This window comes from Pantherophis guttatus, chromosome 2 (assembly GCF_059756535.1).
Source record: "Pantherophis guttatus breed Tessera chromosome 2, ASM5975653v1, whole genome shotgun sequence".
NCBI classification, from domain to species: Eukaryota; Metazoa; Chordata; class Lepidosauria; order Squamata; family Colubridae; genus Pantherophis; species Pantherophis guttatus.
This window is the reverse complement of record NC_142064.1, coordinates 12702635-12723153: the sequence shown is the minus strand read 5'-3', so window position 1 is coordinate 12723153 and position 20519 is coordinate 12702635. Positions and strand designations below refer to the sequence as shown.

At 43.6% G+C, this 20519-nt stretch overlaps 1 protein-coding gene across 7 annotated transcripts in view; it reads left to right on the top strand.

Moving 5' to 3' along the window:
* Window positions 1–20519, top strand: part of MYO5B (myosin VB) — a 321534-nt gene that overhangs the window by 293229 nt on the left and 7786 nt on the right. For all 7 annotated transcript variants that reach the window (XM_034401761.3, XM_034401760.3, XM_034401759.3 and 4 more), the window contains 6 exons: window positions 6884–6977; window positions 11524–11667; window positions 12524–12675; window positions 14763–14852; window positions 18134–18284; window positions 19083–19368. In XM_034401761.3, the coding sequence (XP_034257652.2) occupies window positions 6884–6977; window positions 11524–11667; window positions 12524–12675; window positions 14763–14852; window positions 18134–18284; window positions 19083–19368 (917 nt within the window). The remainder of the gene's footprint in view (window positions 1–6883; window positions 6978–11523; window positions 11668–12523; window positions 12676–14762; window positions 14853–18133; window positions 18285–19082; window positions 19369–20519) is intronic.

The following is a 20519-nucleotide window of genomic DNA, read 5'->3' as shown; positions in this document are numbered from 1 at the left end:
AATTTCCTAAGAGTGAGAACAATAAACCATATAAATCTATGCATATAAATCTAACCAATAAATAAATAAATAAATAACCAGTGGCATGACTGGCCTTCAGAAGTTGTGGGTGTTCCCATCACTGGAGACTTTTAACTGGACAGCCACTTGTCTGAAATGGTATAGAGTCTTCTGCTTGAGCAGGGGGTTAGACTAGAAGACCTCCAGGGTCCCTTCCGGCTCTATTCTTCTGTATTCTGTATGTGCGGTGTAAAAGATGCAATATGCAAAATGGCGGCTGGGTGGGAGGAAGAAATATAAATGCAATAAAAGCATTTCATTAAGAACTTCTGGGAAGACTGTTCTGGAACTGGTGGAATCTCGAAATCGCCTCAGCTTCTCAGAACTGCTTTTTGAACTTCCAAATATTCTTTGGAATATTTTGTTCCAAGGGGCCCTTATTGGTTTCAGTTACTGGTAATTTTGGGATGGAGCAATCTTTTCAATACTAAAAACCTTGCATTCCTTCCAGGTGTGTAAAATAGTGCATGGTTTATTATTTGATCTCTTTCCGTGTCCTAACTGTAGGGTTAGTTTTGAATCGATTTTTATTGCTTAAAACAGTCCGTAGAACCTGTATTTGTTTAGAATTTTTTGTTTTGTTTTGTTTTCGCCCTTCGAATCAATGTTGGCTCCTGGCAACTGCCTGGACAAGTCCCTGCAGTTCTCTTGGCAAGATTTCAGAAATAGCTTCCCCTTGCCTACTTCCCAGGGCTGAGAGAGAGTGAGTGAGTGATTGACCCAAGGTCACTCAGCTGGCTTGGAGCCCAAGGCAGGATTAGAACTCATAGCCTCCCAATTTCTAGCCTGGTACCTTAACCATTACACCAGTGGTGGGTTTCATTTTTTTTTACTACCGGTTCTGTGGGCATTGCTTGCTGGGCATGGCTTGGTGGGCATAGCAGGGAAGGATACTGTAAAATCTCCATTCCCTCCCCACTCCAGGGGAAGGTTACTGCAAAATCCCCATTTCCTCCCAATCAGCTGGGACTCGGGAGGCAGAGAATAGGTGGGGACAGGGCCAGTCAGAGGTGGTATTTACCGGTTCTCCGAACTACTCAAAATTTGCGCTACTGGTTCTCCAGAACTGGTGAGATAACCTGCTGAAACCCACCTCTGCATTACACCAAACTGGATTTCTGTGTTATGGTTATACACATTTATTATGCATTGTCCTTACACAAAGCACAACAAATATATCATATATAGAAGATCAGGGAGGTAGTTGACCTAACCAGTAGACTTTATTGCCCCTTCTAGCTTTCCTTAGAACATTTTTCCAGAAGTTGGGGCAGAAGAGTTTCCTACCACCTACAGCAGGGGTATCAAACTCAAGGCCCGCGGACTGGATCCAGCCTGAGGGTGCTTTAATCTGGCCCACAGGACCAGCCTGGAAATAGCAAAGGACCAGCCCATGGTGCCTCTGCTACCGAAAATAAGGAGCCCCCCCCCCCCCCCCCGCAGGGTGCTGCAGGAGGCTGTCCAGGCTGAAAACAGGGCGGGGGGGAGTCACATGCGGGGGGCCCCGATCCCCATTTTGGCCAGCAGGGTGCTGCAGAAGGCATCCATTCCATCTCCCCCCAACCCCCCAGCCAGCCCACAGAGGAAAACTACAATGCTTATCTGGCCCTCAAACAAATCCAGTTTGACACCCCTGACCTGCAGCTTTTAACCAACAGCGCCCAGTAGCCAGTTGTAAAGTTTAGGCTGTACCACTGAGCTATGCCCTCCCCTCACTGGTGCTCCTGGAAAAAGTTTGCCTAGTACAGCACGATTCTAACTTGAATTTCCCTTTAGAAGGAATGGACCGATCGCTGTTTCCAGACCACGTCAGTTTACCATTGTTTCTTTGATCCACTTCTCTAAAAGCAACAGCGATCACAAATATCAAACTTAGGCTTTAAGTGTGTTTTAATATGAATATTTTACGGGGGTTTCTTTTTTTAAGCCAAGACTCGAATTACAAAATTCAGAGACATTCATGCACTAAAGGATGTTTATATTTGGATCCAGGTATTAGTCTGAGAAGTTTGCTCAGGTCAGTCTATTTTTAGATAACAAAATGGATAAAAATAAAGTTTCCCTGTGGGAATATGCTTAATCTGCCTTCTGGATAGAAAGGCATAATAGCAGCAGCAGCAGTATTGCCATGGTTGAGTAATAAGCCTGGTATGGAACAATTTTGGATGGATTTCCAGGAGCTTCTTTTGCATGTCTGGGTTCATGGCGTGTTCCCTACTGAATACTGTTCAGCAGCAGTACAAGTAGCGCTCGATTTACAGTCACAATTGGGACCACAATTTCTGTTCCTAAGCAAGACAGTTGTTGTGAGTTGCCCCCAATTTCACAATCCTTTTTGCAACGGTTGTTAAGTGAATCACACAGTCGTTAAGCAAATCCAGCCTCTCCCATTGACTTGTTTGTCAGAAGCTGGCTAGGAAGGTCACAAACCGGGATCACGTGACACAGGGCCTCTGCAATCATCATAAATACATGCCAATTGTCAGTTGCTTAAATTTTGATCACATGAGGATACTGTAACAGTCATAACTGCGAGGATCGGTCGTCGGCCAAATTATTCAGTGCTGTTGTAACTTCAAACGGTCACTATATGAACGGTTGTAAACTGAGGACTATCCATAAAGGGCCAAAACATATCCTCTGACTAGCAGACCATCCTGTAAATAAATGTGAGGTCCTTCAAAAGCCATAAATTTACACGATCTGCTGAACTGAGCCGTTTTTGCTGAGTGTAGTTTCAACCTGAAGCAGCCTCTTGTGGAAAATCAGCTGGCTCGCTTCATTTGTGATTCACTGTTATTGCAATCCAGAAAAAAGAGTTAATCCAATAACCAGCCAAAATGTGCTTTGCTAACACTGCCAAGTGTTACCAAGAGCCTTGGTAGTACAGTGGTTTAATGCACCCTGTAATTAACACAGCTGCCTGCAATTTCTGCAGGTTCAAATCTTACCAGGCTCAAGGTTGACTCAGCCTTCCATCCTTTCTAAGGTAGGTTAAATGAGGACCCAGTTTGTGGGGGTAATAAGCTGACTTTGTATAAATATACAAAAGTATGAAGGCTATTGCTTAACGCATTGTAAGCCGCCCTGAGTCTCCGGAGAAGGGCGGCATATAAATCAAATTTAAAAAAAAAAGTGTTGAAACAGCAGAGCTTGTTCCTCTATGTGAAGCTCATGAGATGGGTGACCACCTCAAGAGCTGTATGCTTTAGATTTGGGGTGTCCAACCTTGGCAACTTGAAGGCTTGTGGACTTCAACTTCCAAAATTCCTCAGCCAGCCATTGTTCCCTAGCACTCTATTAATATAGACCATGGGTCAGAATTTCCCAGCCAGTCATTATGTAAAATGCTCTGTCCTATTTTCCTCCAACAACTACCTTGTGAGGCGCATTGGACTAAGAGAAAAGAACTCTTGTCACCCAGCCAAATTCTGTGCCTAAAGGAGAACTAGAACTCCCAGTCTCCTGGCTTCTAGTCCAACACACCTCTGGGAAATTTAGAAGTTAGGGCAAATTTAGACCATCTTAACTTTTTTTTTCTCCTTTGATCTTGTTTCTTGTGATGGCTCAATCCATACTTCTCTGGCAGTAGATATTACGTGTCCTGAAAACTAATTTGGAAAAGCTCACACCAGTTCTGTCTGAATGGGCGACTGCGTTTAAGTACTGTATTCTTTGATTGTCCTCAAGGAAAGATTTATGCAGGTCATTTACTTAGCAGGCTTCAGTTATTGCAGACTTGTGGACTTCAACTCTTCAAGGCTTCAAGTAGCTAAGGTTGGGCATTCCTACTTTTGGGAGGGGAGCAGGAAAAGGTATGCCCCACCCCAAAGGAGATTTTTTTCTTCTACCTAAGAGACTTGATCCAGGTGTACAATGTGATTGAGTCCCAGTTTGGTTAGGGAAGCAAACAATCTAAAGTGAAAAATGGCCACCCTGCAATATCTGAAGCCTGCTAAGTAAATGACCTGCATAAATCTTTCCTTGAGGACAATCAAAGAATACAGTACTTAAACGCAGTCGCCCATTCAGACAGAACTGGTGTGAGCTTTTCCAAGTTAGTTTTCAGGACACGTAATAAATACTGCCAAAGAAGTATGGATTGAGCCATCACAAGAAACAAGATCAAAGAAAGAAAAAAAGTTAAGGTGGTCTAAATTTGCCCTACCTTCTAAATTTTCCAGAGGTGTATTGGACTAGAAGTCAGGAGACTGGGAGTTCTAGTTCTCCTTTAGGCACAGAATTTGGCTGGGTAACTTTGGGCCAGTTCTTCTCACAGGGTAGTTGTTGGACGAAAATAGGACAGAGCGTTCTACACAATTCCTTGACTTGTACAAATAAAATGGGATAAAACAACACTTTCAAAATTATTTCCTCACCACCACCACCCAAAAAAAAATCCCCCAGACAATTTAACAGTATTTTATTGTTTCATCGGCTCCACTGTGGAACATTTTTCCCACGCAGACACACGCTGTAAAATAAATAACAGTAATATGGGTCCCTTAAACCTTGCCCAACGTTGCTTCTTGGGTTTACAGCTTTTATAAACGGGCTCTAAAGGCCACTGTATACATGCTGAAACCACACGATCCCCATTTCCTTCGCCGAACCAAGTTTTCAGTAAAAATTATAGGTACGTTAAATAAGAACCCGAAGAGGGCGTCTCGAAAAGCAATGTGACAACTTGCTCTTTAGAGTAATTCAGGCTCGCCATAGCAACCTGACAAAATTACTTGACTCCCAATGTATAATTGATTGGCTTGGTAGAGATTGAAATAAACCTCCCGAAAGAGAAAAGAAAAAAAACAAATTCAGGTCGACCAAAGGCCCTCAGTTCAGTTGAGTCTGATGAGAATATAATCATCACCATCACAAAATACAAAGGCCTGCAAATAAAAGTAGAACAACTGCGGCAAGGGGAGGGGAAAAAAAGGCAAAGATAATACCAACAGCGATAGGTGCCTTGAGTGCAATCCCAAAACATCTGGAGCATCACGTGAACACCTGTCAGCCCTGACAAAGTCCCCATCCATCAATTGCAAAAGGCAGCTTTATTAGGAACCTTTAATGCCTTTAATATTATTAAAGCATAAATGAGATGTTTACTTTATTCTCACAACAGTTCTACTAGGTTGGGTAAGCTGAATGCTGGTGATTAATCACCTGTCTTGAATGGACCGTGCTCGAGTAGAAAATCTCTGATTCACAGCATCTTTCTCCTCAGTTTCCTGCAGTTTTTTTTTTATTATTATTATTTTGGATGCAAATCCATAACTAACTACATATGGCCAGAAGGCTCTGACCGCACGAGAGGTCACCCCTCTGAGACAAGCGTCCTTCATCCTTTTGACACAGATGTCTTGAACTGCAGCATAGATTCTCTTGAGTGGGGAAAAAAATTGTGGAAGTGTTTTTATTTTTATGACCTTTTTTGCCACGGTTGTTAAGCGAACCACTGCCGCCCTTAAGTGAACCATGCAGTCGTTAAGTAAATCCCGCTTCTCCCATTGACTTTGCTTGCCAAAAGATGGCTAGGAAGGTTGCAAATTGCAGTCACATGACCCCAGGACATTGCAACCATCGTAAATACATGCCGGTTGCCAAGCCCCTGGATTTTTTATCTGTGGTGATGCTGTGGCCATTGTAAGTGCGAGAAGTGGTTGTAAATCCCTTTTTTCAGTGCTGTTGTCATTTCAAACAGTCACTTAATGGACGGGTGTGTAAGTCGAGGACTTACCTGTATTGCAGCTGTGTGAGCTGCATTGACTCTCAGTAAGCTTCTGAGTGCCATTCGAGGTGCTGATTGTCGCTTTTAAAGCCTTCTATGGCACAGGATCAAGTTTCTTATAGATCACCTCTGCCCAGTGGTTCCAACAAGATCTGGCACCGTAGGTATGCTCTGGGTCCTCTCTGTAAAACAGCACCCCCACCATCATCTTTTGGGTACCAGGGACTAGTTCCGTGGAGAAAGCCTTTTCCGTGGACCAGAGGGGACGTGGTTTCATGTTCTGCCTCCTATGGATGGGGCTTTGTTTGTTTGCGAGGCCTAGTTGTTAGCATGCCGTGGATTGGTGTCAGTCCACAGACTGGGGGTTGGAGACCCCTGCTGTAAAAGGGTGCACCTTGTGGGGCTTAGATGTGTGCCTATTCTGGCATGGCATCTGTCTTGTGGGACAGGGGCCCCCCACAGGGGTGAAATCCAGCAGGTTCTGAGAGGTTATGGAGAACCGGTAGCGGAAATTTTGAGTAGTTCAGAGAACCGGCAAATACCACCTCTGGCTGGCCCCAGAGTGGGGTGGGAATGGGGATTTTGCAATATCCTTTCCCCAGGGGAGGGAATGGGGATTTTGCAGTATCCTTCTCCTGGAGTGGGGTGGGAATGGAGATTTTGCAGTATCCTTCTCCTGCCATGCCCACCAAGCCACACCACGCCCACAGTAAAAAAATTTGGATTTCACCACTGCCCCCCCCACCCTTGAGATGCAGACAGTCAGAACCCTATAAACAATTGCTTCTTCCCCCAAGCATTGATGGAGTTCTAGTGAGAGTCTAGATTTGATTATGTGTTGATAATGTGCTTTTTTAGGGGCCTCAATCCAATTTCATTTTTGATTGGATTTGTGCACCTTGGTTTTATCTGGTTCCTCCCCTAATTTCCCCTGGGCAGCTCTGTACATTTGTTAAACAAATATGTGAACGCCTCTGCAAAGGAAAGTCTGTTTTTCTTTTCACTTCTTGCTGTTTTTAAACTGGTCTTGGCAAAATGCTCCATGTGAGCAGTGGCTGAATTTGATCTGGGATGTCTTCCTGTTTTTTTCAGGACCTGAAAGAGATGCTGGAGAAACTGGAAAAGAATGAGAAGAAGCTGAAGAAACAGCTCAGGATTTATATGAAGAAAGTGCAAGATTACGAAGGTAACCTTCACATCCCCTTCTGCCGCTGAAATTAATATTCTGTTCCATACTGACAAAATAGTTTATTTATTTATTTATTTAATCAAATTTCTATACCGCCCTACTCCCGAAGGACTCAGTTTAGATGGCTAAAAAGCTGGCTTGCCTTTAAACCAAGAGAAGCAAAGGATTCAGATCCGGGTATGTCTAGCTTAATGAAAAGAAGGACTAGGGGAGACATGATAGCAGTGTTCCAATATCTCAGGGGCTGCCACAAAGAAGAGGGAGTCATGCTATTCTCCAAAGCACCTGAGGATAGGACAGGAAGCAACGGGTGGAAACTAATCAAGGAGAGACGCAACCTAGAACTAAGGAGAAATTTCCTGACAGTTAAAACAATTAATCAGAGGAACTGCTTGCCTCCAGAAGTTGTGAATGCTCCAACACTGGAAGTTTTTAAGGAGATGTTGGATAACCATTTGTCTGAAGTGGCTTAGGGTTTCCTGCCTAAGCAGGGGGTTGGACTAGAAGACCTCCAAGGTCCCTTCCAACTCTGTTATTCTATTCTATTCAGCTCAAGTTTGGCAGCCTTGCTCTGAGATCTAAATAAGGCTTGAGGGAAGACTAAGTGCAGCTACTTTTCAAAGGAAGGGCGTACAGGTGATCCTCAACTTATGACTACAATTGAGCCCCAAATCTGTTGCCAAGCAAGACAGTTAAGTGAATTTTGCCCCATTTTACAACCTTTCTTGCCACAGTTGTGAAGCAAATCACTGCCTTTGTTAAGTTAGCAATAGCACTTAGACTTATAGACTGCTTCCCAGTGCTTTACAGCCCTCTCTAAGCAGTTTACAGAGTCAGCCTATTGCCTCCAACAATTTGGCTCCTCATGTTATTAACCTCAGAAGGATGGGAGGTTGAGCCAACCTTGAACCTGATGAGATTCAAACTGCCAAATTGCAGGCAGCCGGCAGGCAGCAGAAGTAGCCTGCAGTACTGCATTCTAACCACTCCGCCACCATAGCTCATGGCTCATAGTAACATGGTTGTTAAGTGAATCTGGCTTCCCCATTGACTTTGCTTGTCAGAAGGTCACCTGATCTCATGACCCAGTGGGGACACTGCAACCCTCATAAATGAGTCAGTTGCCAAGCATCTGAATTTTGATCATGTGACCATGAGGATGCTGCCACGGTCATAAGTGTAAAAACAGTCATAAGTCCCTTTTTTCAGTGCCCTTGTCATTTCAAACGGTCACTAAATAAAGTTCTGTAAAACAAAGGCTACCTGCATTAGGAGCCATCACAATTCCTGGTTGTCCCAAAGGTGCTTTTTCAAGAGGCAGCTGGAATTTCTGGGTTTTTTTTTTCTTTGAAGAAGTTTCGCTTCTCATTCAAGAAGCTTCTTCAGCTCTGAGCTCTAAGCTGAAGAAGCTTCTTGGATGAGAAGCGAAACGTCTTCAATGAAAAACAAAGAAAGCCCAGTTGCCTCTTGAGAAAGCACCTTTGGGACAACTATGACCTGGATGACTGAGAATCTCCATAGACAATTCCTGGTGGTTTCTCCCACATCCTTTGCAGGGCTGTGAGATGCAACTTAGCACCTGTTTGCAACTTCTTTTCTGGGGTCTAGCACAGTGGTGAAATCTAAAATTTGTTACTTCCGGTTCTGTGGGCGTGGCTTGGGGGGGTAATGTGACTGAGTGGGTGTGGCCATTTTTTTTTCAACTTTTAAAACCATTTTTTCTACAACCTCTTTTAAATGCCTCTGACGATCCAACCTGAGTTGCCTGATCGGCAGAGGCTTTTTTTCTTTTAAATGGCTCTAACGATCAGGCAACTCAGCTTGGATCGTCAGAGGCATTTAAAAGAAAAAAAGCCTCTGATGATCAGGCAACTCAGCTGGGATCTTTGACGATCCCAGCTGAACCGCGCGATTATCAGAGGCTTTTTTTAAAAAAGCATTTTTTCGGCCGAAGAGGTTGTAGAAAAAAATGCTTTTAAAAGTAAAAAAAAAAAAAAGCCTCTGATGATTGTGCAGGCATGGGGGAGGGGCAGGGATTTTTGCTACCGGTTCTCCGAACCACCCACCTGCATCGCTACCGGATTGGGCGATCCGGTCCGAACCGGGAGCATTTCACCCCTGGTCTAGCAGCTTCCTTCTTTAGCTCCCATATAATCCTAAGAAGGTTCAGCTGTTTTTTAAGAAGTGGGAGGCAGGTATTAAATTGACATACCTGCCTGTCCTGAAACATATTTTTGCATTTCAGAGAGCTACATTGTCCTTCTACTATAGTTGTCTTCATTGATTGGATATTTGCTCTTCTGTTTATTGAAAGGGGCAAGACTAGAAAACTTTAAAAAGTTTTTTTTCCCCCTGCTATGGTCAAATCTTCCTTCGGTCTTGCTATTTGCAGTATCAGGAGAATGTCTCCACCTGCTGGTTCTCATTGCTTTAAAGGTGGATTTTTAGAGAATGCTATATATTTGCAGTCATGAAGCAGCATATTAGAAATATATTCTTCTGATTTTGATGGCTTGACAGAGTGATTAGCTACTGCAGCTTGGATCCCAAATCCTGGTTCCCAGAAATCTGATCGTTAAATGAAATTCAGCCGAAGGATTTGAAGACTCTACTACCTCATGGCAACTGGCACAGATGGTTCTTGTCATTATAATTTATAGGCATGAAACTGACTGGCACAAAGTTACTTGAATTGTGTCTTCATATCCATTTTTTTAATACATTTCACCACTGCGGCATTTGTTCCCTGGTGAAGGCAAAGCAGCAGAAATTACCCATTATCTTTAGCAAGGTTATAAAGCCACAATTTGATTACCATCTTCATCTTCGTAGTTGAAGGTTATTTATTTTTTACATGTCAGATTGGTCTAATGCTTATAATGATATATGTTTTCTCTAAAACAGTCGTCTTCAAACGTGGCAACTACAAGATTTGTGGACTTCAACTCCATGCTGGCCAAGGAATTCTGGGAGTTGAAGTCCACAGGTGTTAAAGTTGCCACATTTGGAGACCCCTGCTCTAGAGCTAAATCCGGAGAGTTTTACTAAATTCTGAAAGTGAGGTTAGGTATAACAAACGATGCAATAGCTCTGGCAACTGCAGGCATTATACTTAAACCACTGAAATATGGTGAGAATCAGAAAAATGGTAAAATGGGGATAAGATTTATTCATTTCATTTCCAGTTCAATCTTTTTATATATACAATTTTCATCGAATCTTTGAATGAATACAAGTACAAAAATAATGCAATTATCAACAAAAACTAAAGTAAAACATTTCATTTAAACTATTATTAAGTGAATAATATACCAAAAGATAATAATGCAAACTAAAAGTTAAAGAAGGGGATGAAAATGCAAAAAGAAAATTTAAAAAAACCCCTAAAAATCTTTTTAAAATTCCATTACTTTTCTATGATTGTGTATCGCATAAGTATATGGAATACCAAAAAATAAGATCCATGGGTCAATTACAATGTTTTAATAATGTTTGTGGAGAAAAATTACTGTATGCAGAAATGCTCAAAACGCCTATGTCAAATGATTAAAGAAGTGTTTAAAAGAAAACGATAAACAAAATGAGCATTTAATGTGATTTCTGTAATGGATTGTTTATGGGTCTTGACTTTTGGTGCATATGTATGTCTCTACATGCATATATATATATTTTAGAAAGAACAGTAAAATCTTCTTTCCATTGAATAACTGATGAAAAAGATCCATTATTTGGACAGCCGTTTTTTCCAAACACATGTGTTAGTTTCCTTCTCAGCACCAATGTTTTAAAAAAAATCTGTGGAGTGGGTTCTTTTGCGGGTGCTGGAGAAAATTCAGTAAAAGGTGGAATATATCCAATATAGGTGTAATCTCCAGACCAGTGCAACAAGCTCTTTCAGGTAGCAGTTAAAGGAGAAAGATTTGGACATGAGATTCCCAGGTATCTGCTGGCAGCCTTTGTGGTCAAATGCTACTCCAGGGCTGTCAAACCCGCATCATCACCGTGGCATCACATGACATATCGGGACTTTTCCCGCCTTCCCTAAACTGGGCAGGGGCGTCGCCAGCGCGTGACACATCTGTCCCATGGGCCGCGAGTTTGACAGCCCTGTGCTACTCTATATAAGACCAGGAAATGGACCGTATCTTCTAGCTTTCTAATATAGGTGGTTGCTAGGAGTAAAATACAACGTGATGTTTTATAATTAGTTTTCATGATATGAGACCTCAGTATTAATCATAGCCATTAGAGTACAGGTGGGCGGCTATGGTTCTATTTCAAGGTAATGCTGGTTTCTACCATAGAATTTACTCTGAAGAAGATGAGAAGGAACCACACAGTTCCATAACCTCCTCCTGGATTTTTAACCAGAATCAGAACTTTCATTTTATATCTGTGTTACCTCAGTTATCATTTTTTGTAGCTCCAATGAGCCGGGACAGACCACTGAGTCAACCAGACTTCGGAGGGGCCTCTGAAGAGTGTGGCTGCTTCACGCCATCTGTGAAAGGGACTGAGTTTGTTCTTGATTTGTCTTTCACAGCTGATCAAGCCGTTACACAGTCTGAAAAGCGGAAACACGAAATCAGCCGGCATGTCGCCGTCCAAAGGAAGGAAAAAGACTTCCAGGGAATGTTAGAATATTGCGAAGAGGATGAATCTTCACTCATAAAAAATCTCATTACAGGTAAAACGGTTTTGTTCAGCTTCTCAATCTGGCTTTTAATATTGTAGTTATAAATGGCATTTGTAATAGTTTGCTGCCAAAGTAAGAACAAATCTATTCATCAGAGTCATAAGACTGTAGGGTTTGAAGGGAAATTGGCCTATTGTAAGTAGTTCAAGTAATCTCCATCCTGTTCATTGGGAAACCCATGTTTAAAAAGGGCTGCCTATTTTCTCTTAAATGTGTCCAGTGAAAGGGAACCCAGCACTTCCCCAAGCATTTCCGTGTTTCCCCAAAAATAAAACCGGGTCTTATATTAATTTTTGCTCCAAAAGACGCATTAGGGCTTATTTTCTGGTTAGGTCTTATTTTGGGAGAAATATGGTACTAAATGCATCTATCTGGCTGACAATCTTAACTGGGATTTTGGGGGTAGGTCTTATATTACGAGCATCCTGAAAAATCATGCTAGGACTTATTTTCCGGTTGGGTCCTACTTTTGGAGAAACAGGGTTGATTCTACCATTGTTATTCTTGTAAAAGGGGAAAGTCTTTATAACATTGAGAAGAAGCATAAATGTCATTTTAAAAGCTTGAAAAACCTGATTTACACATGAACAATTTATTGTCAAGCATTATTCATTTCCATTTTTTTTTTCTTGGCGTGGCATGGTTCTGCTCCAAAATATATAATGGGAATAATTGGATTGTTAAAAATAGGAGAGACGTTTAAATATATTTTATGCTAGAGGAATGAGATCAGTTAATAAAAATAATTTGGTGACTAATTTTGATTTAGGTAAGTGTCCAGGGCCCATCAGTATAGAGTTTATATTTAAGTTGCTAAGGAATCCTGTGGTTTCTTTCCTGCTCACAGATCTGAAGCCCCAAACGGTATCGGCCACTGTGCCCTGCTTGCCTGCCTACATCCTTTTTATGTGCATCAGACATGCTGATTACATTAATGATGATCAAAAAGTGCATTCATTGCTCACCTCCACTATTAACGGCATTAAAAAAGTATTAAAGGTAAAAAAAAAATTCCTCTTTCACAGGTAGACTCTGTTTGGTATATTTATTGGATGATGCATACCTTTGAGATGACTCATAGTATCTACGGAACAAACATATTTTAAGTAGGAGATAAAGGACGAAGTAGAAAGTAAAGTTTATTTGTAAACTGAGATTTTATGGAGAATCCAAGACTGGTTGGTTTTTATATTGCCTCCACTGCAGTCTTCAGAATTTCTAGACCACACAATCTAGTTCCACATGTAGACTGAGACTTAAACCAAAGACTGCATGAGAAAGATTCCAATTGGAAAGGTAGAAAGTTTTATTACGATCAAATTGAAGATTTAATGTTGCAAGCTTTCATTACCCAACTAGATAACATCATCAGGGTACTTTTTTTTTCATAGAAAACTAGAGAGGCAGAAAGCAAGACAGTAAAAAAATAAGCAGCATACAAAAAAATGAAAGATAATGCACAAGAGGGTGGGGAGGTGCCATGATAGCAGTGTACCAATATCTCAGGGGTTGCCACAAAGAAGAGAGGTCAACCTATTCTCCAAAGGCATCTGAGGGTAGGACAAGGAGCAATGGATGGAAACTAACCAAGAAGAGAAGCAACCTAGAACTAAGGAGAAATTTCCTAAAAGTGAAAACAATTAACCAGTGGAACAACTGGCCTCCAGAAGTTGTAGGTGCTCCATCACTGGAGGGTTTAAAGAAAACATTTGACAACCCTTTGTCTGAAATGGTATAGGGCCGTGTTGGCAAACCTATGGAAGGCATGCTGGAAGCGGCACGCAGAACCATCCCATGAGGGACGCGTGGCCTCGGTGGTTCCTCTGCCACATTCCTGTGCACACACATGGACTGGTCAGCTGGACTTCATGCACGCGGGAGTGCCGAAACCCGGAAGAGCAGAATTCTGTCTCACATGTGCGCGGCGGCACCTAAACTTCCGAGTTTCCGTCACACATATGCGTGATGGCCAGCTGATCGGATGCACCTTCATGCCGGAAACCGGAAGTTCGGGTGCCGGTGTACTCATGTGCGATGGAACGCTGCTGTTCCAGGTTTCAGCGCTCCTGTGCACACGAAGGCCAGCAAGGCTGCGCGGTCCAGGCGGGATGGTTTTGCTTGCCATTTCCGGCACACAGGACGGCATGCGGTGAAGTAAAAGGTTAGCCTTCATTGATGTAGGGTCTCCTGCTTCAGCAGTGGGTTGGACTAGAAGATCTCCAAGGTCCCGTCCAACTCTATTATTCTGTTAAAGGAAGCAAATTAGAAGCATCTCTAGGGACCTTTATGGACCATTACGACATCTTCTCCTCTCTCCTTTAGGTCCTTCCTTTAGACTCCCTGATCTATCTTTTCTTCCAGGCAGACCCCTGGAAACCCAGCACCAGGGGTGAAATGCTCCCGGTTCGGACCGGATCGCCTGATCCGGTAGCGATGGCGGCGGATGGTTTGGAGAACCGGCACCCCACCCCACCCCATGCCCAGCTGAGCTGCACGAACATCAGAGGCTATTTTTAAATTTTAAAAAAATTTTCTACAACCTCTTCTGAGGAAAAAATGCTTTTAAAAGTTAAAAAAAAAAGCCTCTGATGATCGCGTGGCTCAGCTGGGATCGTCAGAGGCTTTTCAAAGCATTTTTTTCTGCAACCTCTTGGTAAAAAAAATGCTTTGAAAAGTCTCTGACGATCCCAGCTGAGTTGCCTGATCGGCAGAGGCTTTTCAAAGCATTAGAAAAAATGCTTTGAAAAGTTAAAAAAAAAAAAAAGTTGGCCACGCCCACCCAGTCACATTACCACCACCACCCCACCAAGTCACACCCACAGAACCGGTAGTAACAAATTTTACATTTCACCCCTGCCCAGCACTCTTTTTCCAACACAAGGCTTGGAAATAAGAGGTTGATATTTCAAGCGAAGTCCTCCTAACGGCAAGGATTCTTACTTATTATTTTATCTAATGACAACTCTTTGTATGCCACTTTCTTGAGAGGCTCTAGAGTAGGACGCTGCGTTTCTAGTTGCTCATCCTTTTCATGGCATAACTGACCCAAGGAAAAGATTCATGGTATTTGTTTGGCTTCTCCGTAGAAACATAACGAGGACTTTGAGATGACATCATTGTGGCTATCCAACACATGTCGCCTTCTACATTGTCTGAAGCAATACAGCGGAGATACGGTGAGAGAACGGTTGCACCGAGGATGAGAGCCTTGTTGCTAAAAATATCTCTCTTTAATTCTCTCTAATGGATGATCATTCATTACAGGTGGTCCTTAACTTCCAACCATTCATCTAACCATCTTTTGAAATCACAACAATCATGAAAATTTATTATTTATTTATTACATTTATTTATTTATTTATTTATTATTTATTTATTTATTTTATTTCTATACCGCCCTTCTCCCGAAGGACTCAGGGCGGTGTACAGCCTGATTAAAAGCACAAAGACAGACAAAATTTAAAAATAATTAAAATTATTAAATAATTGGCTCAATTATAAAACCCCCAAATTTAAAATCCCACATTTAAAACCAATTAAAATCTTTACATTGATAGCCCGGCCTGGCCGAACAACAAGGTTTTGAGGGCACAGCGAAATACACGGAGGTCGGAGATCTTACGCATTTCTGGGGGCAGTTCATTCCAAAGGGCAGGGGCTCCCACAGAGAAGGCCCTCCCCCTGGGTGTCGCCAGCCGACATAATTTGGCCGATGGCACCCTGAGGAGACCCTCTCTGTGGGAGCGGACTGCCTGGTGGGAGGCTACTGGTGGCAGAAGACGGTCTGCGCATCTCATTTCAAAGCGACTCTGGGCAGCTTAGCAGTATTAAATGATGACCAGTCCTCGCACGTACAACCGTTGCAGCATCCCTGTAGTCGTGCGATCGCAATTTGGACACTTGGCAATTAGCATAATTGACAATGGTTGCAGGTTCCCAGGGCCAGGTGATTACCATTTGCAACTTTTCCCAGCTGGCTTCCGACAAGCAAAGTCAGAGGGGGAAGCTGGATTCATTGAAGAGTTGTGTGATTCACTGAATGACTATGGTAGTAAAATTAGGCTTAACAGATTATCAACCACATCCAGAGATGGGCTGCTGGGGGTTCTCAAGGGTTTGGGAGAACCTCTAGCTAAGATTCTGTGCAGTTCGGAGAATCCCCAAATCCCACTCCTGGCTGGCCCCGCCTACCCCGTCCCTCCCAGGAGTCCCCACGCAGCCCATTTTGGGTGCAGGTAAGCGCAGGGTGCATGCGGAAGCTCAGGGAGGGCAAAAAACGGGCCTACTGGAAGTTCAGAAAGGTCAGAAATGAGCCCGTTTCTGGCCTCCAGAGGGCCTCTGGAGTCTGGGGAGGCTGTTTTCGCCCTTCCGGAAACAGCCCGAGCTTGAGGAAAACCTCCGGAGCCCGGGGAGGGCAAAAACTCCCCCACCCCCGTGCTGAAGGAGGCCGACTAGGCCATGCCCACCCACCCAGCAACTGGGCAGAGAACTCCTTGCTAAAATTTTTGAAGCCCACCCCTGACCACATTGCTTAGTGACAGAAGTTCCAGTCCTAATTGTGGTTGTAAATCAAGGATTACCTGTATGTCTTGAGATTTCCAGACTACAGTGAATATATTCACGTTGAGATCGGTAGGAGTTTTGCTAAGGAGTTTTCTGCAATTTACGCATCTCATGTAAAGTACAGGTAGTCCTTGACTTACAACCACAATTGAGCCCAAATTTCTGTTGTTAAGTGAGACATTTGTTAAGTGAGTTTTGCCCCATGTTAAGACCTTTCTTGCCCCAGTTGTTACGTGAATCTGGCTTCCCCATTGACTTTCCTTGTCAGGTCACAAAAGGGGATCACCTGATCCCAGGGTACTGCAAAGATCATAAATATGAACCAGTTGCCAAGCCTTTGAATTTTGATCACGTGACCACGGGGATGCTGCAAAGGTTGTAACTGAAAAATGGTCGTAAATCACTTTTTTCACTGACGTTGTAACTTTGAATGGTCACTAAATGAACTGTTGTAAGTCGAGGACTATTTGTATATCACATGATACCATTCCATACCAGGTCTGAGCTCTGATGGCGCAGTGGTTAGGAGACAATATTGCAGGCTAACTCTGCCCACATCCCGCAGTTCGATCCTGACAGGGTTTAAGGTTGACTCAGCCTTGCATCTTTCCAAGGTCGATAAAATGGAGACCCAGATTGTTGACGAGGCAATAGGCTGACTCTTAAACCGCTTAGAGAGGGCTGTAAAGCACTGTAAAGCAGTATATAAGTCTAAGTGCTATTGCTGTCTCTTCAGGATGGAAGAGTTGACCAAGAGGAAATTAATTTGCTATTAGCATATGTTTTTGCCTCTTATAAATTTTGGCTTGAAATTATAGCTACTATTCCAATTTGAGTATCCGCTGATGTTAGTGAATCATAGATCTGACTATTGGGCTGAACATGTAACTAATTAAAAGAACAAGCAATAGTTTTGTTCTATAAACTTTGCAGTTTCCTGAACATAAACCTCATTGAACTCAATTCTGAGTTAGCATTCACAGGACTGCACCATTGGTGGTAGACCAAATGCCTGATCCCACTTTTTATCCGATTGCATGAACTAACATCAAAATGAAAATTAGTCTGAGGCAAGGAGAGGTGATGAATCCCAGTTTTCCTTTCTTGCCTCCTGATCTCTTTTACACACTTTGTAGGTGTAAATATTAATAAAACTCCACACTTCATTCTTAACTTCGCAAATGTTCACTAAGGTATCTTTGTCACTTGGAGAGAAGCTCTTGGTAGCAGACCTACCCTATGGGAATCTTCCTATACAAGTAACTGGAATACATGGAAGCCTGAAACATCTCTTTAAGCCAAGGGTATTAAACTCGAGGACCGCGAGTCAGATCCGGCCCACAGGGCCATCCTGGAAACAGCGAAGGACCAGCCTGCAGTGCCTCTGCCAGTGAAAAGGGAACTTGGAAGGGCTGAATGCGGGGGGGGGAGCTCAGTTTTTGCTGGCAGAGGGCTACAGGAGGCCTTTGTGGCTGAAAACGGAGCTCGGGGGAGGTGCACGCAGCCCTCCCAAGCGCCATTTTTGCTGGCAGAGGGCTGCAGGAGGCTGTCGCAGTCAAAAATGAGCTGCCCATGCCCCCCCTGGCCACACACACCCAGCCCCCCGAGGTCGAACAGAACCCTGATGCGGCCCTCAATGAAATCGAGTTTGACACCCCTGCTTTAGGCATCATAAGAATTGTATTGTACCCTGTAGCCATCTTGGAAGTGAACCTTAAATGTGTGGGGTTTTTTTCTAAAATCTACCCCCAAAAGTTCCAGTTCTCCTCAGAATTTGCTCCACAAATGTTTGCTTTACCTACCAACCTTACAATACTTGGTGTTTTTCTCTTCATAATTGTAATCCAATCTGCTGTTACATACATTGCTGTTTTCTGTTGTTCTACCTTTGCAGGGCTTTATGACCCAAAATACTCCAAAGCAGAATGAACATTGCCTGAAGAACTTTGACCTCACCGAGTACCGTCAGGTCCTGAGTGATCTCTCCATCCAGATCTACCAGCAACTCATCAAAATTGCCGAAGGCGTCTTGCAGCCCATGATAGGTGAAAGGCATATTTAACTCAACCAAGTAGTATAATTGAATAGTACAATTATTGTATTTTTCGGAGTAGAAGACACACTTTTTTCACCCCTAAAAGTGGGTGGAAATTTCAGTGCGTCTTATACAGCGAATGTTGCAGCGGGGGTGAGGAGGATTGGTGCGGTGCTGATCAGCTGTTCTAGAATGGGCAGCGGTGGTGAAAGAGCCGTGGCAAACGGGCTGCGGCAAATAGGCTGCAGCAAGCAGGCTGTGGCGAATAGGCCGCACCAAACAGGTGGTGGCGAATGGACAGTGGCAAATGGGGGCGGGGGCAGTGAATGGGCCATGGTGGCAAATGGGCAGTGGCAAATGGGGGCGGGGCAGTGAATGGGCCATGGCGGCAAATGGGCAGTGGCAAATGGGGGCGGGGCAGTGAATGGGCCACGGCGGCAAATGGGCGGTGGCGAATGGGCCGCAGCAGTGAATGGGCTGCGGTGAACAGGCCAGATGAATATCGGATGGATGCTGGGAGGCAGAGGCAGATTTTTTTTCTTGTTTTCCTCCCCAAAAAAGGTAGGTGCATCTTACAGTCCGGAGTGTCTTATATTCTGAAAAATACGGTATCTACAACGGGGCTGTCCAACCTTGGTAACATGAGGGTTTCAAATCCCAGAATTCCTCAGCCAGCATGGGGAGGAGAGCATGGGGCGGGGCAGGGAAGGCAAGAGACACCGATTGTGAACAATTATGAGAAAATTAGAATTTGCACGGCTTACGTTGCTCACCGTTTTGAATATTTCTTTCTTTCTTTTGCTCTCAGTGACTGCGGTATTGGAAAATGAAAGTATCCAGGGCCTGTCAGGTGTCAAGCCAATGGGCTACCGCAAACGAAGCTCCAGCAGAGGGGACAGCGAAAACACCTACAGTTTGGAAGCATTCATCCGCCAACTGAACACATTTTTAAGTATCATGTACGACCAGGGCCTTGACCCGGAGATCATCCAACAGGCCATTAAGCAGCTCTTCTACATGATCAATGCTGTGGCCTTGAACAACCTCTTGCTGAGGAAGGACATGTGTTCTTGGAGCACTGGCATGCAGATGAGGTAAGGTTCCGGCTTAAAGGTCGGTGGGTGATGCATTCAAGGCTGAGTGTTTTATTGGAGGAGGAAGTCCTGTTTCCTGTAGATCTGTGTCTCAACCTTGGCCGCTGGAAGACATGTGGACTTCAACTCCCAGAATTCCCCAGCCAGCGTGGCTGGCTGGGGAATTCTGGGAGTTGAAGTCCACACATCTTAAAAGTTGCCAAAGTTGAGACACACTGCTATAGATGGATGAAAGTAATACTGGACATCCATAGAATAGTGATATTCCCTCTTTGTGCTTCAGAACCTTTGGTTATTCAGCCATTGCAAACTAAAGGACTATGTCAAAAAGCAAGGGAGAAGAAATGATAGATCAGCCTAGTGTAAAGTTGCTCTCCCCGAGGGTGTGGTTGGCTTAGCAATAGCAATAACATTTAGACTTATATACCGCTTCACAATGCTTTTACAGCCCTCTCTAAGCAGTTTACAGAGTCAGCCTCTTGCCCCCAACAATCTGGGTCCTTATTTTAACCACCTTGGAAGGATGGAAGGCTGACTCAACTTTGAGCCTGGTGAGATTCGAACTGCCAAATTGCAGGCAGTCGGCAGAAGTAGCCTGCAGTACTGCATTCTAACCACTGCGCCACAACATTTGAAGTGAAAGCAGGCTGCAATGTGACATATTACGGGGAAATGGTCTCTAAGGTTTGCTCTGCAATAATTTATTCATACTTGCAACACCTTCCTGGGTGCTGCATTCATAGGTTGATGGAAACACAGAGAGCTGCTTTATATCCGAGTATTTTTCCATCAGACAAGAGCCAGGTTGGTTTAGTGGTTAAGGCATCAGGCCAGAAACTAGGAATTGTGGGTTCTAGTCCTGCTTTAGGCGTGAAAGCAGGATGGGTGACTTTGGACCAATCACTAGGAGACGGTAAGTTCTAGTCCCGTCTTAGGCACGAAAGCTGTCTAGGTAACTTTGGACCACTCACCAAATACCATATTTTTTGGATTATAAAACGCACCTAAATTTAGAAGGGGAAAACAAGTAAAAAAAGGTTTTGGCCTCCCTTTTTTCAGGCCTTTTTTCAAGCCTTTTCCAGCCTTTTTTTGGCCCATTTTTGGGGCTTTCTTCAGTCTGTTTTGGAGGATTTTCTCGACCCATTTTTAAG